This window comes from Hyla sarda, chromosome 7 (genome assembly GCF_029499605.1).
Source record: "Hyla sarda isolate aHylSar1 chromosome 7, aHylSar1.hap1, whole genome shotgun sequence".
In the NCBI taxonomy this organism is placed as follows: Eukaryota; Metazoa; Chordata; class Amphibia; order Anura; family Hylidae; genus Hyla; species Hyla sarda.
In genome coordinates, this window is record NC_079195.1 from 80,883,206 (window position 1) to 80,900,117 (window position 16,912).

Here is a 16,912-nt window from a genome sequence, read left to right on the forward strand (position 1 = left end):
GTGGTTGTCTTCCCAGTAAGGCTTGGTTCACATTTGTCCGGCATCAGTTTCCCTACGGCGATGAAAATGATGCTAGAACTGATCCCATCCATTTGAATGGGACAGTCAACATTCATTCGGCATCTCAATTTGCTTGCAACGCTCCCCTGTCCGGCGATCAGAAATAACGGACGCTGGATGCTTCACAGCTGCACGTTGTCATCAGTTGTATCGAGATTTACCCATGCCAGACATATGTGAACCCAGCTTAAAGGGGTTATCCAGGAAAAAACTTTATATATATATATATATATATATATATATATATATATATATATATATATATATATATATATATATAAATGTCAACTGGCTCCAGAAAGTTAAACGGATTTGTAGATTACTTCTATTTAAAAAATCGTCATCCTTTCAGTACTTATGAACTGCTGAAGTTGAGTTGAGCTGTCTAAGTCCTCTCTGATGACACGTCTCAGGAACCACCCAGTTTAGAAGCAAATCCCCATAGCAAACCTCTTCTATTCTGTGCAGCTCCCAAAACAAGCAGAGATGTCAGCAGAGAGCACTGTTGCCAGACAGAAAACAACAACTCAACTTCAGCAGATGATAATTATTGAAAGGATTAAGCTTTTTTAATAGAAGTAATTTACAAATCTGTTTAACTTTCTGGAGCCAGTTGATACCCCTTTAATCCTTGGCGGATGTGAGGTCTGTGTGTTGGGGAGAGATCGTTGTGTAAGCTCTGTTTTCTCTCCACACAACCCATGTATTTCTCCCCAGTAGACGCCTTTTTTGAGCTCTACTCCCTGTTTACAGCCTTTGTGAATATCTCTTCGTCTGCTCTCCCATCTCTCCACATTGAGGGCTGTTGTGTATAACCTCCTAACACTGAGGGAAGGGAGGAGAGAGCAGGAAACCTGTTAGTATGAGAAATCTCCACCAGAAACCGTTCTGTCAGCCAGCAGATAGAAAACATTGTGCATCTGGAACAATCCTATTGGGAGAGCCTTAAATACAGCTTTTACTTGAATGGCGCTAGAGTGGGTGATCCGGTGCAGGGCTGATCATAAAGGGGCCTGTCTAGTGACGTGTTCCCTTTAATACATTCAGAATGGCAGCTTAAATGTGTGGCAATAAAAACCGCTGTGGGAAGAATTAATATTTCGGCAGCTGAAAAATAGAAGGTGTCAAGTTCTCTAGTCATTTGTGAATCATTCATTTTGGAAGTTGGCTGCTTGCATCATTGCTTATTCACTTTTCAAGTATTGAAGCCACTTAGCGCAATTTATGTCATTCATGGTGTAGGCAAGTGAGAAGTTCCTCCATAAAGGCGGACAATTACACGGTACGGCTCCAGTCACCAGAACCCCAGGAACGCTCTCCCTTTTTATTTGCTGCTCACAATAATGAGAAGTGACCTGACAATTAGATTTTTAGAATCCAGTTCCTAAGGATTAAATGACTTTATAAGGATTTGAGAGGCTAAAGAGTCGGCCTGGTAATGTAACAAAACAAGAAATCTTCTCTGGCGACTCGTAGGACTAAGCATTTGTTTGTGTGTTTGCTTCGAGTGTGTCAGGATCTGGAATCGCAGCCCCGGATGATGTAACTGTTGGAAGGGGATCAAGAAACCTTCTGAGACATGGATTTCCGAGTAACTAAATGTGTCATTGTTCTTTTCATAGGACCTTATTCCTTAAACGGCTATCGAGTGAGGGTGTACAGACAAGACTCTGCCACCCAGTGGTTCACTGGTATAATTACTCACCATGACCTTTTCACCCGCACTATGATTGTTATGAATGACCAGGTAAGTGGGGCATCTCTGGTAGCCACATGCGGCATGAATATGTGGCACATCTGGTCAGGGTAAATAATAGCCGTAGCATATTTTTCTGATATCGGCCATGCTTTTGATAAATGACTGTCGACAATGCCGTTCAGCTGTGTTGTTTCTTAAACCAGTTTTCCCCCCAGAGTTTTACAGAAACTCTAAAATAGAGAATCTAATGAATGTTGCAGCAATATGGAAGCAAGGTGACTTCTCTGCGTGATTAAAGGGGTTGTCTGAGGGTGTATTAAAAGAAATAACCTAAAGGAAATACTATATTATAACCAACTATTACCTGTCAAATCCAGTTACCTGCTTGTTTTCTTGTCCTGCAGCATGACCATTTACCGTACATATATATGACTGCGGCAACCAATCACTGCTAGTATGTATGGTACTTGACTACTAAGGCCAGGCTGCAGGGGTCATGTGGATGTATTATAAAGTGGTACTCCTGTGAAAAACAATTTTTTTTAAATCAACTGGTGGCAGAAAGTTTAAACAGATTTGTAAATTACTAATATTAAAAAAATCATAATCCTTCCAGTGCTTATCAGCTGCTGTATGCTCCACAGAAAGTTTTCTTTTTAGATTTCTTTTCGGTCTGACCACAGTGCTCTCTGCTGACACCTGTCTGTCTTTCTCAGGGACTGTCAAGAGCAGGAGCAAATCCCCATAGCAAACCTATCCTGATCTTGACCGTTCCTGATACAGACAGAGGTGCCAGCAGACAACACTGTGGTCAGACAGAAAGGAGGGGAAAAAAAACTTTGAGCAGCTGATAAGTACTGGAAGTATTAAGATTTTTAAATAGAAGTAATTTACGAAGACGGGCATCACCGTCGACGCTACGCGCCTTAGCGCTCACAATGAGCGCTTATGGCGGCGCCCCGTTAGGGAGATCGGGGGGGTCCCAGCGGTCGGACCCCCCGCGATCAAACACTTATCCCCTAGCCTGTGGATAGGGGATAAGTGTAATGCCGCTGCAATTGTCCTTTAAGATGCAATGGGTTTGGAAAAATTGACACCCCAGAAAAATAATTTGTATACAATATTGCTTTGCCACAGGGGTTGTGGTTGGCACTCTTAAATGTGTGCAATAAATTGCCTTTTCATTTGTATTTCATACATTCTCTGTATTTAAATTTAAACAATTTAGCCCTTCTAAATTTATTGGATTTTTGGTCCCATTTTTAATACTTGATTGGGATTCCATTTAAGGGTATCTAAAAATAAATTTGGGGATACATAAGATACTAGTAACGGTTATGTAAAGTAATTTTTTTTGTTATTTTTATAAACTCTTTTTGGAAACGCTTGCCTTTACCTTTTTCCACTCTCTTCCCTTGAGCGACCTGCTGTGCTCTACATGGAGTTAGTATGGTCTCCCCTTGGTGATGTGGTTTCCTCCCTCTAGTAACACGCTGATGTTATATTACATTCACGTACCATCAGTTTGTATGCTGTGCCAGTCTTGTCCAGGTCCTTAAGACCACGTATGATACATGTGGGCTGTACTATCAATGACCTCTCTGGACATCCCCTTTAAGGTGAAACTAACAGCTGGTTCACCTGTACTAAACCCAAAGCACAGGGTTATAGTGCCTGTTTCCCTTTTAAGCACTTAGATTGGGGCTTTTACAACTATTCAGATAGCAACCTCTATTTTTGTGCCCTGGGTTCTCATGTGTAGAGTGCTTGTCTTTTGGGTCTCTTAGTAACTTTTGAACTAATTGTTGCCATGTTTTGTGTCTTTTGGCCCAGGTTCTAGAGCCACAGAATGTTGATCCTTCTATGGTTCAGATGACCTTTCTAGATGACGTTGTATACTCTCTGCTAAAAGGTGAAAATATTGGCATCACAAGTCGCCGCAGGTCGCGCTCCAACCAGAACAGCAACACAATTCATGTATGTTTTTCCGATTACATAATTTAGAGAGAAATGGTAAATCTAATCTCTGAAGAAGAGGGTGTGAAAAGCTAGAAATAATCTGCATTATATTTACAGCATTGTGAGCGGGGCTGATCAGTATAGGAAAAGTTTAATTGTTGCCCAAAGCGACCTATCTTTTTTAATTTTTGGGGGGATATTTTAAGGTTAAATTTGATTGGTCGCCACAAGCAACAGCACAATTTATTCACAAATTTTTTGCTGCTTGTGATTTAAACATCTATGTCTTTTGTAGGGTCATTATACACGCGCACAAGCAAATAGTCCCAGGCCAGCAATGAACTCACAGAGCTCCACGAAACAGAGTCAGCACCGAAACGCCCGCTTAAACAAGAGGAAAGGTTCTGACAGCAGCATGCCAGATGAAGATCGGATTAAAGAAGAAAGATTTGACGGTACTGGGAGGGGAGGTTTGCAGATCTGTAAGGGATTGTAATACTGAGAAGGGAAAGGGATGAAACTACCTTGACTAACTTGCTGTATATGGATGGGTGGTGCACTTTAGTAAAACTGGGATGTGAACATCATCTTCTGAAATATCAAAGGGGTTTTCCCACCAACAACACTAGTTATCCACAAGGTAGGTGATGAGTGGTTGATCAGTGGAGATCTGACTAATTGACCACCCCCGATCAGGAGGACGTGGATTGCATGTATGGAGTGGCCACTGGACATGGACGAGTGAAGAGGCTATCTTTGTTAGGCCCATCACTTGAATTAAGTAGCAGCGCACATTCCGACCACTGCTCCTTTCTACTTCTGTATGTATGTTTTGCCAATTTACCTACATTGTACACCAGTGGACCCCTCCTCCCACAGATCAAGTGAATGAAGAGGACGCAGTGCTGATTTAATGCTGCATCCTTTTCTGGGTTTTTCCCCTGCAGTGCATGGCCCCACAGACAGTTTTCCTATTAGAATGCATATTAAGTGTGGCAACTTACATCATTTATTTTATTTTATTGTAGTACTATTGGTGGGGGTCTGTCTGCTAAGCTGGGAAGGGAAACTTCTTATAACTTTTCCACTTCTCCTCCATCTCTACAAGGAGAGCTGGAGAAAAAAAACCACATCAAAATCATTGCCAAGCACTTTATTCTTTGTTCTAGCAGTCTGTTGGGCTGTGGGGGTCTCTGCACCCAGACCCCCACCGATCAAACTTGTAACATGTCACTATAACTTGTTAGGGTTTGGTAGTTATAACAAAAAGTTGAAATCTAAACCAATTGCGCAAACTGTTGTCAGTTTTGATGATTTCATGGATTTCCTTATTGAACTATGTATAGGACATGTCATCTGGATGTGCACATGGACTAATGTCTATCTTTATTTGCAGAAAATGTGAAGAGGAACAAACATTTTCACAGCAAAAGGAGGAAACCTGAGGAGGATGAAAAGAAATTAATTCTGAAAAGGCTGCGCACAGACAATATTTCAGACTACTCCGAGAGCAGCGACTCAGAAAATTCAAATAAGAGGATAATAGATTCTTCCTCTGAGCAAAATTCTGAGAACGAGTTGAAAAGCAAGAACACTTCAAAGATAAATGGAGACGAAGGAAAATCCCAATGTAGGGAGGGGGCTGAGGAACAGACACTAATAGATAGGCATTCTCACTGGGATGAAATACAGGAAGATAAAAAGCATCAAGAAGCAGAAAGGCTAAAGTCAGCTGACTTACAGCTGCAGAAAGAAAACGCTCAGTTTCTCCTATCCGAACAGACAGCACTTTATGAGCAGAATTCCAATAAACCGCTTGTTCCAGACAGCGTGGTTGAGCGGAACAACACTACCGAATTGTCACAGACTGATCAACTTATCAGCAAGCCTCCCACGCCCAAAAATTCTGTTGTCTTAACTAATGAAAACTGTTTGGACAAAGCAGCCCAGGAAAGCAGTTCAGCTAAATTTAACACCCAGCCAGCTACCAAGAAGGAGCTACAAGGCAGCGACCCCAAGCAGTCATTTGGCGCCATCAATTTTTCCAGTGCAAAGAAACAGGAATCTGAACATGGTTGGAATGACAATGTTAACAATAAGACAGATTTGGCACTTTCAGGGGTTTTAAAAACGCCCCAGTCTATGAATAAAGAGGTGAACGACAGGGAGAAGATCCACCACACCTCTGTCATCGGTTGCACATCTTTAACGGATGAACAGAAGAGGCTTCAAAAACAGACTTTGGATGCTTTAAAGACAAAGCCGCATTTATCTGAAAATTCTAGTAAAATAAAATTTAGTTCTTCTCCGGATATTTTGAAGTCTCGTCCCGTCCACTCTCCAGATTCAGCAAAACTCAAGTTGAACTATCACAATAATCAGAGTTCTGGAGTTGTTAGGCCCTCTAGTAAAATGGATTGTGATACGCACAGGTCTAGCTTCCATCCGGTGATGGCAAGAGCCAGTGCGATTGAATCTACAAAGAGTCCTCTTATAATAGACAAAAATGAGCATTTTACAGTTTACAGGGACCCAGCACTTGTTGGACCAGATACCGCAGCTAATCACATTTCTCCTTATTTGCACCAGCACAATTTTCCTCTTCATTCTCCAGCTCATCGAGCATGTTTACCTCCAAACAACCACCATCCAGCACTAACCGCTAACCCTCATATGTTAACGTCCTCTTCAAACCAAACACCTATGACTGCTATAAATGCCCATGCACTGGGTAGCACATCGCACCATTCAGTCCACCATCCTCACTTACTACCTACGGTGCTATCTGGTATGCCCCCGGGGTCATTGTTAGGTGGGCACCCTCAGCTAGAGACTGCACATGCCAGCAGCCTTAGCCATTTGGCACTTGCACATCAGCAACAACAGCAAATGTTACAGCACCAGCCACCTCATCTTCTTGGCCAAGCTCACCCTCCAGCTACTTACAACCAGCTGGGGCTTTATCCTATTATTTGGCAGTATCCAAATGGAAGTCATGCCTATCCCAGCCTTGGTTTACCTTCCTCAAAATGGGTACACCCAGAGAACCATGTCAATGCAGAGGCTTCCATAAGAAGGGTGAGTGATGTAAGCAAGCATTTGTGCACCAATAATAGTTTAAGGTTAATCTCTGGTCACACTTTGTTTTTCAGGCATGTTGGAGGTTTACAATGGGACTATTCCCTGATGTATGTATTTGGTCTAATGCATACTGTGTATTGGCCACAAAACTCCTCTTGAAGTGTGAAAATACAGTGGTCTCTCAACATACATTGGTAATCTGTTCCAAACGGACAATCGTTTGTTGAAACCATCGCATGTTGAGGGATCTGTGCAATGTAAAGTATAGGACAGTGGTCTACAACCTGCGGACCTCCAGATGTTGCAAAACTACAACACCCAGCATGCCCGGACAGCCGTTGGCTGTCCGGGCATGCTGAGTGTTGTAGTTTTGCAACATCTGGAGGTCCGCAGGTTGTAGACCACTGTTAGAGGAAGTTGTACTCGCGTGTCCCCGCTGCTCCGGACCGTCACCGCTGCCCGGGATGTCACCGTGTCCCCTACGCTCCGGCAAGGCCTCTGCTTCCCTGGCATCCGCGCTCTCCATTGCCGCCATCATGTCGCTACGCACGCCGCTCCTATTGGATGAAGTGACGGCGTGCGCAGCGACGTGATGACGACGATGGAGAGCGCCGACTATGCAGAGGATCCCGAAGAGGACGTGCCGGAGCCCCGAGGACAGGTAAGTGATCGTCAGCGGACCACACGGGGCTCCGTAAACAGCTATCCGGTGGCAGCTGAAGCAGTCTGCGCTGCCTGATAGCCGTCTATGTGATGGCCCCAACATACAAAAGCATCATATGTTGATGCTGCCTTCAACATGCGATGGCCTCTGAGGCGCCATCGCATGTTGAAATTATCGTATGTCGGGGCCATCGTAAGTTGGGGGGGTCACTGTTCTTTACTGATTCCGATGTCTGTAAAACTATGTATAATTTATTTATTTAGGTTCATGCTTGTCCAGGTTCTGGTTCATGAGATTTTTGCTCATAGGCTTACAACTGCAGTCAGCCGCACTATTCTCTTTGGTTTTGGGGAAGAAGAAAAAAATTTGGAAATTTGTTGGGCCTGAAGTCTGCATTAGGATCTGTCTCCTGTAATGAAAACTTGATATTTTGGATACACAAACAAATACAATGCCTTAGATTGTGAGACTAAAACCGGTCCATGCAGAGACATTTTATGTGGCACATCCAAAAAGTCTTTGTTTAGTCATGTGTACGTGCATATACTGTCATTTACTGGTGGTTCTAAAGTTTGTGGCATTAGTACCAAACTATTTAATCTATATTACATCATTTTATCCTGCTTAGCTAAACGATAATTATTTGCTAGTAGTTGAGAGCCTAGTATTAGGTCTGGTTCTGATGCTGCTGCCACATACTGACAACTGTGCCTACAACACATGCACGGTGACCAGGGACTACAGTTTTTTGCTGATCTTATATAGCAAAATGTGGCTTCATATGACATAGAGCCTGTGTGTATTAAATAGAAAGGCTTACATTTTTAGAGGTACTGTGATTACTCTTGGGTTTTTGCGTTTGTGGCTTATCACATTGTGCAATTTTAAATACGGTTTTGGTGTGTTATAATGTTTTATTGGACCTAGTCCTGGTTTGGGCTTAAAGTGGATCGGTCATTAGCCCAGTGTTTCCCAACCAGGGTGCCTCCAGATGTTGCAAAACTACAACTCCCAGCATGCCTGGAAAGCCTTTGGCTGTCCGGGCATGCTGGGAGTTGTAGTTTTGCAACACCTGGAGGCACCCTGGCTGGGAAATGCTGCATGAGCCTATCCTTTAGTATGAGGTCTGCTCTCCTGTTAGCCAAAATGGCACACAATTTTAGCACCATTTGGCTTTCAGAAGTGATCAAGCACCACGGACTTGATGGCTGCCTTGTATCTAAATACACAGTAGACTTTCAATAACTTTGAAGAGGATGGGGTAGCATACCAGTCATGAACGCTACCTAGCTTTGTGTCCACTGTATTCACTAATTAGTCAAAGGGCACAATATTTTATTTTTATTTATTTTTACAATTTTGGTTGAATAGGACTGCAGACCCATCCCCATACAATGCTACCCTAGCATATGGCAGCATTGGCTAATGACAGATCCACTTTAAGGGTCTATTCACACGTACAGTATTCTATGCAGATTTGATGCGCAGCATTTCGAGCTGTGTTCAGTCAATCAGTTTACATTAAAATCCTGCGCATCAAATCGGCGCAGAATACTGTACGTGTGAAATAGACCATGAAACTACATCAGTCAGCACGGTGTGAACCTGGACTTAGTGGGAATATTTTGTGTTCTCAATACTGTCTGATTATTGTGAATGACATGAAAATAAAACTAGCGCTTTCCATGACTCCTACCTGCCTGGTATGGCGATGTGTATGGTAGAAAGCAAGCAGTGTTTGTGAGGCTGCGTTGACATGGCGTCTATACTAGGGATCGACCGATTATCGGTATGGCCGATATTATCGGCCGATAATCACGATTTTGGGCATTATCGGTATCGGCAATTACCTTACCGATAAGCCGATAATGCCCCGAACCGCCCCCACCGCACCGCGACCGCCCCCCACCGCGTTGCACCCCCACCGTAGTGCTGGGCGGTATACCGGTATGGATTTTTGCCCATACCGCTATACCGGTCGGGCCCCTCCCCCACCCTCCGAGTCAATACAAAAAATAAATAAATAAACTTACCCGTAATGGGGGTGGTCCGGGCCATCCATCCTTCCTTCCTGTAGTGTCCGGCGGCATTCCGGGTGGAGGGTGCACCGGTACGGGCTGTCCTTCTCTGGGGGTCCTCTTCTCCACTCCGGGCAGGCTCCGGCCTAGTACTCTGCATAGACGCCGCTACGCAGTGACATCAGGTGCGTCGCTGCGCACGGGCGTCACTGCGCAGTGGCGTCTATGCAGCGTACTAGGCCAGAGCCTGCCCGGAGTGGAGAAGATGACTGCCGGAGAAGGACAGCCCGGAACGCCCCCGGACACTACAGGAAGGAAGAATGGATGGCCCGGACCACCCTGACAGGTAGGGGGAGAGAAGCGGGTGGTGGCGGCAGCGGCCTATGGCACCGCAAAAGCCACTGCAGTGCATTGATTTAAAGCGCCCGCTTTAAATCAATGACCTGCAGCGGTATCGCGGGGGGATAAATAGCCGATAACTTATACCGGAATATCGGTATGTTATCGGCTATCGGCCCTAACCTCCACCGATTATCGGTATCGGCCCTAAAAAAACGATATCGGTCGATCCCTAGTCTATACCAGTCCGGTCAACAAAAAAAATGGACTTTAAAAAAAAAAAACGCACAATAGCGGATGTTATCCGTTTGGATACATTATTGTTCAGTTAATAAACCCCCCCAAAAAATATGTTTTTTTCTGAGCATGCTCAAAAGTTAAAATTAAAAAAGTTAAAAACTATGACTTAACCCCTTGCTGCAAAACACAGTTTCTAAATGGCGCTGCGGCATTGGAGGGTTATGAAGCTAGCTCAGGAGCTGAGCTCGCATCATATCCGCACGGTCACGGCTGCTATCAGGAGCCAGGACCCGTGGCTAATGCCAGACATCGCCGTTCAGGCAGATGTCCGGCATTAACTCTTTAGATGCGGTGATCAAAGTTGATCACCGCATCAAAAGTGAAGGCTTCCCGGAAGCTCAGTCGGGCTGATCGGGACCATCGCTGTAAAATCGCGATGTCCCGATCAGCTAGAACGCAGCAGGAGGGTGCCTTACCTGCCTCCTGTGCGTCTGATCAGCGATTGATTGCTCCAAGCCAGAAATCCAGGCTTGAGCAATCAACCGCCGATAACACTGATCAATGCATTGCAATGCAATGGCATTGACCAGTTTATTGAATCAATGTACTGCATGTTATGGTCCCCTAAAGGAGCTATAACATTGCAAAAAAAAAAGTTAAGATGATTTAACCCCTTCCCTAATAAAAGTTTGATTCACCCCCTTTTCCCATATAAAAAAAAAACGGTAAATAAACATATGTCCGAAAATGTCTGAAATATAAATATATATATTGTTAAATATATATAGTTAATTAAACTGCACGGTCAATGGCGTACGCGCAAAAAAATTCCAAAGTCCAAAATAGCGTATTTTTGTTCTTTTTGTACCATAAAAAATGAATAAAAAGCAATCAAAAAGTCTTATCAAAACAAAAATTAAATTGATAAAAACTTCAGATCACGGCGCAAAAAATTAGTCCTCATACTTCCCCGTATGTGGAAAAATAGTTATAGGGGTCAGAAGATGACAATTTTAAACATATACATTTTCCTGCATGTAGTTATGATTTTTTCCAGAAGTGCGACAAAATCAAACCTATATAAGTAGGGTATCATTTTAATCGTATGGACCTACAGAATAAAGATTAGTAACGGAAGCCCCAAAAGTAAAAAAAATAGTTTTTTCTTCCATTTTGTCGCACAATTATTATTTTTTCTGTTTTGCCGTAGATTTGTTGGTAAACATGACTGATGTCATTGCAAAGTAGAATTGATGGCGCAAAAAATAAGCCATCATATGGATTTTTAGGTGCAAAATTGAAAGGGTTATCATTTTTAAAACGTGAGGAGGGAAAAAAAAAGTGCAAAAATGAAAAATGGCCTGAGAATGAAGGGGTTAAAGGCTCATCCGTTTTCCATAGACTTTAATGTTAAGTTTACTGTATCCGTTTTTCTGCCGGGAGAAAAAATACTGCATGCACCGTCTTTTCTCCCGTAAAAAAAAAAAAAAAAAAAAAAAAAAACGGCAATGAGCGCAGACGGGAAAAATCGGATGTGAAAGGATTGTAAAAAAATTCCCACTGACATGAATGGGATTATTTTACAACCGTTTGTAATCCAGCAACAACGGAACCTAAATGGGGAAAAAAAACAACTGGGACAGACGGCCGTGTGGACGCACCCTTATAAACAGTGATTGGGGAGATATTTGCTTTACATCGCACTTCATAGATCTGTTCAATGTGATGGTGACAGACACGATGTAACAACTCATGCACAGGCTGTGATATTATGCAGTCTATCTATGGGCTGTCATCTCTCCATAAGCTGGGAAAACCATTATTAGCAGAACTGACTTCCTAGACAGGTCTGACATTCTGCAGTCTGTATCTCTGGGACATCGGAGGGGGTTAAAGGAAAATAAACCGGTTTTCAGTATTTAGCCGCACACTCCCAGGTTCTTAACATGCTGATTGCTAAAGGCTCAGTGTCCCTGAACTTGAACTGCTGTTTAAAGGAAAGTGGAAATAGAAAGCTTGGCATGAGGTATAGTTTGGTTATAATAGCATCCTTCTGGAGAGGCAGGCCAATGTAAACATCTGGCCAGGATAATTTATACCATGCATATTTTCCATATGTAGTCATATATCATTTTCCTATTACTGTACTGAGCTTCAGGTTACATAAACTGCCCTGAGTAACACAGACTGTAGGACATTAATGCTGGGGAGCTCAAAATATTAAAGGGATACGAAGTCTACATTTTCTGTACAGTGGATGAAATCTGTTGTCCTCTTAGAGCTGCCATTTTAGGCTAGGAAGTGGCTGTCCTGTTTGGGGTTTAGGCTCGGGCTACAAGGGGACTTTGGTTTCAGGTTGCTCGCCTAACGATCACTGCATTGTGTATCGTACTTCTTCAGTTTATGAAAGTGAATGTGGTCACATGGCATCGCTCAATATTTTGTAACCAGACGGTTACTAGAAAATCTATCCAAGATGGACGTCTCGTACTAGTTATTGGTCGCAACACCACCCCATTCATGTTTACTAGCTTTGATGCAGCAGCGTGCCAAGGCGGTCTACTGTCTTATAGCCCTACGATCACTATTTAAAGGAGTACTCTGGTGCAGACTACTCCTGCTCCATCCTGCCCGGGCTGCAAAAAAAATTAAACCATCTCTCACCTTCCTGGGTTCCCGCGGAGCGCCACTACAGCTGATCAGTCCTCCAGTCCATCTTCTTCATACTTCCGTGTAAACAAAGAATCACATGGCACTCAGCCTATTATGGGCCGAGGCAGAACATCGCTGCGGCCGGCGATAGGCTGAGCGCCATGTGACGCTTCGTAACACACGGAAGTATGAAGAAGATGGACCGGAGGACCAATCAGCTGTAGTGGCGCTCCACGGGAACCCAGGAAGGTGAGAGATGGTTTATTTTCATTTTTATTTATTTTTTGCAGCCTGGGCAGGACGGAGCAGGAATACTCTGCACCAGAGTACTCCTTTAATTATATATCCAGTTTTAACTGCTTACAAATACCTTTTTAAGAGAGCAGTCACACCACATTTTGCCACTCTGGGGAGCGGATCTGGCAGGAGGATTTTAAAACCGCCTTACTCTATTCAATCCAGTGAGCAGAACAGATTCAGCTAGTGACTTCAGTCAGTTTATTTTTTAGCTTTTGGACAGAAAACACTGTTAGGCTCATTGAATTGGATGAAGTACGGTATGGGTCTAGCAGCAAGCACTTTTGAAATTTTCCTACTGGTTTTGGCCCTCCGTAGGCACCAATAAACGTGCTGTGAATGCACTCTAATTCATGTCTTGGTCATGTTCACAGTAGCATATAGTAAGCCATTGAAATCAAAGAGTTGCCTTTTCAGACTTTAAAACCAGTAGCTGTCCTTTTAGTATTTTTGTGGGTTTACGATCACAAGATACAGTGACAGAAACTGTAAAAACATGCTAAATGACTCGCCTTTGCAGCCTCATGATGGTGACACATGACACTTTTTACACCACAATTGAAAGGCTTTGTTTCACTTCTCTTGTTAAGAGGGTGGAAGCTAACCTAACACAGTAAACAAAGTACATTTGTATGTAAATGCATGTGTTTTTAGTTCTTATTTTTTCCATCTTCCTCACAGTTGGCAGCTGCAGGTTTAGGAACCAGCTTGTTACCCAAATTAGTCATTATAGCATACACCACAGCACATTGATAACAGTATTATAGAAACAGTACCTCATATATTGTATTGTTTGTAAATTTTTTGCTTTCTGACAATATAAGGTTCTTTTTGCCATTTGGGATGATCTGGTTATGCACCTATGTTTTTTTCTTTGCAGAACACTGCAAGCCCCTGGTTACACCATCCCACACCTGTGACTTCAGCCGATGGCTTACTGATGGGTCACCTTCCTGTGCGGCCCTCCAGTGCAGACCCCCTTAGACCACTGAAACTGGCGGCACATTCAAGTCCTCCCTTGTCTAAACCCTTGACCGATCACCATAAAGAGTAAGTAGTCAGTTTTTATATATAATCAAATGTTTGTGTCTAGTATAAAATATTTATGTTCAGATATCAAAAAAATATTTTTCTCAATAGGGATTTGGAGAAGAAGACATATAGTGAATCATTGCGCTCAGTTACTTCAGCACCTGTAAAATCCGAGCATGAACACAACCGAACACACCTGGGAAAAGATGGCCATGTGCACAGACATTACATGGAGCCTGTTCTGAGCCACACTAAGCTACAGCGGCCAGCTCCAGACAGCGGGGAGAGGCAGAGCAAATATAAGGAGGAGCACAGGCGAATCCTTCAGGAAAACATTGAAGCTACATCTTTCTCTATGAAAATGAAAGCACACGAAAATGAACGTGAGAGTTTTGCTAGAGTAACGCCCATCATGTCTTGCAGCCCAAAAAGCCACATGGTAAAGCAAGAAAACAGTGTGGAGCGCCCTATCTCAGATTTGTACAAATTAAAAAATTCAGTTTCTCAAAGTTTACCACAAAGTAATTATTTCACCACTCTGTCCAACAGCGTGGTGAATGAACCACCCCGATCATTTGCATCAAAGGAAACCGTAAACGTGTTCCCTGAAAAACCAAGTGCCAGCCCTTCTTCAACTAGTTCTTCTACTATTAACTCCTATATGTCATCCTTATCTAAGCCGCCTCCTTTAATAAAACACCAACCTGAAGAAGGATCAGCGAATAAACTAAATGAGCCACTTGCTCAGCAGGTGGCAACACACACGATCACATCTTACAGAGGAGACAGCAGAAGTCCAACCCAGTTGTCAGTCTCCTCCTCAAATGCACTCCGTAGCATGCCCGCTCTGCACAGGGCACCTGTTTTCCACCCTCCGATTCACCACAGCCTTGAAAGGAAGGATGTTGGCTATAGCAATCTTTCTCCACCAACCCTCACTCCAGTTCAGCCTGTAACCACTGGAAGTAAAATCCAGGAACTTCAGAAACCTCCAACCCTAGTTCCCGAGCCCAAGGAGGGTGCCGCAAATTACAAAAAGAACACAGAGAAACCTGTCCAGGAAATTTGGAAAACAAATGAAAAGCAAAATCATAATAAAATTGAGTGGCTGCCAGAAAAAAATAATGTGAAGTTACCATCTGCAACCGCATCTGTCATTGTACGCCCACCATCCAGTGCAAAGTATGATAACATGCCAGTAACTCAGGCAGTCCCCAAGGAGAGAGTTGGCGAAAGATCCTCAGCTGGAATCAATCAATCAGATTGCACAAAGCCTTTGGAAAGCAGAGAGACTCCAAGAATTGCCCAGCCACTTATGAACTCAGACAGCGCTCATGTGCTCTTCGAGAAGAACACTCATGCTCCCTCGCACAACATTCCCAGTTCATCTGCACCTGGAACTAATATAATGTGCAGCACGAAAACTGATGTGACCACCTCTGCCCCCACAACCACAAGCGTTTCAAGTTGCAGCGGATCAGAAGTAACTTACTCTTTATCCAATGCTGTTTCCACTTGCACGGTGATAGAAAGCACCAGTTCAATATGTGGAAATCCTACTGTGCCACCAGCTCAAGAGGGCACTGTCAATACCACAGCTTCAGCCTCCTCAGCCAGTAGCAAGACTGCAAGTGCAATTCAGCCCAACTCCTTATATCCTGTTTCAAGTGATTTTATTCATTTAAAAAAGCACAAGGCGGCTTTGGCTGCAGCTCAGTTAAAAAGCACTAATGCCAATGAAACAGAGACCAATGCTGTGAAAAATCAGACCCTTGCAGCCTCAGGCTCTCCAGAAAGCAGCACACCCTGCAGCTCAACAAACACAACAAGCTCTACGGGCAATGGGCAGGCTTCCCAATGCAGCCAGCCAAACTACCACAAACTGAAAAAGGCCTGGCTTACCCGACACTCAGAAGAAGATAAAAACACTAACAGTAAGCCAGAAAGTACAAGCAGCGCTATAGTCTCTGAAATCATTAAGCCGTGTACTGTTAATCTGATTGCGTCAACGTCTAGCGAGCTGCAGAATAACATGGACCTTAGAATACAGGAGGACAAGTCTCCCAAGGAAGATAGGCTTACAAGGAGGAGGGTTAAAAGGACTTACGAATCTGGCTCAGAAACTGAGGACTCGGATGAAAGCGAGAGCAAGTCTGGACAAAGGCTGAAACGTCAGCCCAAGCCAACGTACAAAAAGAAGCAAAATGATATGCAGAGGCGAAAAGGTGACACAGACAAAGAGGAGGAAATCAAACCCAATGGTATTCTTAGTCGCAGTGCCAAGGAGAAAACCAAACTGAAGTTACAGAGCAATAGTTCCAGCAGTAAGTATTTGACGGCTTTCCGGTATCATGTGAATAGCATGTGTTTTTATTTATCCTAGGGCTCAGCTGCTTTTGTTGACTATTCCTGGATCTCATCCATGCTGCATTCCGATTGTGTGTTTAGCTTTTCTTGGAGATAAACATCAGGAAAGATGAGAAGGATCATGGGGGATTCTTAGCAGATAAAATCAGTCCCATCTATGCCACTTCCCAAATTAAACAGTAGACTGGAGGCTATAAATAAGCAAGCAGGGCAGTACAGTGAAGACCACTGAGGTTACAAAACTTTCTCATCTGAAACTTGATTTCTTCTTCAGACCAATCTAGATTTTCTTACATTTATTAATTGGAAAGTTCTTTCCAACAGCTTCTACTTCCTGCCCATTATTTCCTGCATTGTCAATGTCTTCATAAAACTTGGTCTGGTCTGCATTCTGGGAAAAAATGTTCAGTACTTTGGGTACGGTCCTATATATTGTAAGAGAAAATCTGATATTCTATGATATAGTGCAGCAGACAGCCTTACGGCATGAATACATTTCTAAGG

The 16,912-nt window shown here is 43.3% G+C and overlaps 1 protein-coding gene across 4 annotated transcripts in view; it reads left to right on the forward strand.

Annotated features, from left to right (window-relative positions):
- JMJD1C (jumonji domain containing 1C) overlaps positions 1-16,912 on the forward strand; it is a 322,607-nt gene that overhangs the window by 256,536 nt on the left and 49,159 nt on the right. For all 4 annotated transcript variants that reach the window (XM_056529800.1, XM_056529801.1, XM_056529802.1 and 1 more), the window contains 6 exons: positions 1,683-1,807; positions 3,593-3,736; positions 4,014-4,173; positions 5,115-6,796; positions 13,890-14,059; positions 14,150-16,365. In XM_056529800.1, the coding sequence (XP_056385775.1) occupies positions 1,683-1,807; positions 3,593-3,736; positions 4,014-4,173; positions 5,115-6,796; positions 13,890-14,059; positions 14,150-16,365 (4,497 nt within the window). The remainder of the gene's footprint in view (positions 1-1,682; positions 1,808-3,592; positions 3,737-4,013; positions 4,174-5,114; positions 6,797-13,889; positions 14,060-14,149; positions 16,366-16,912) is intronic.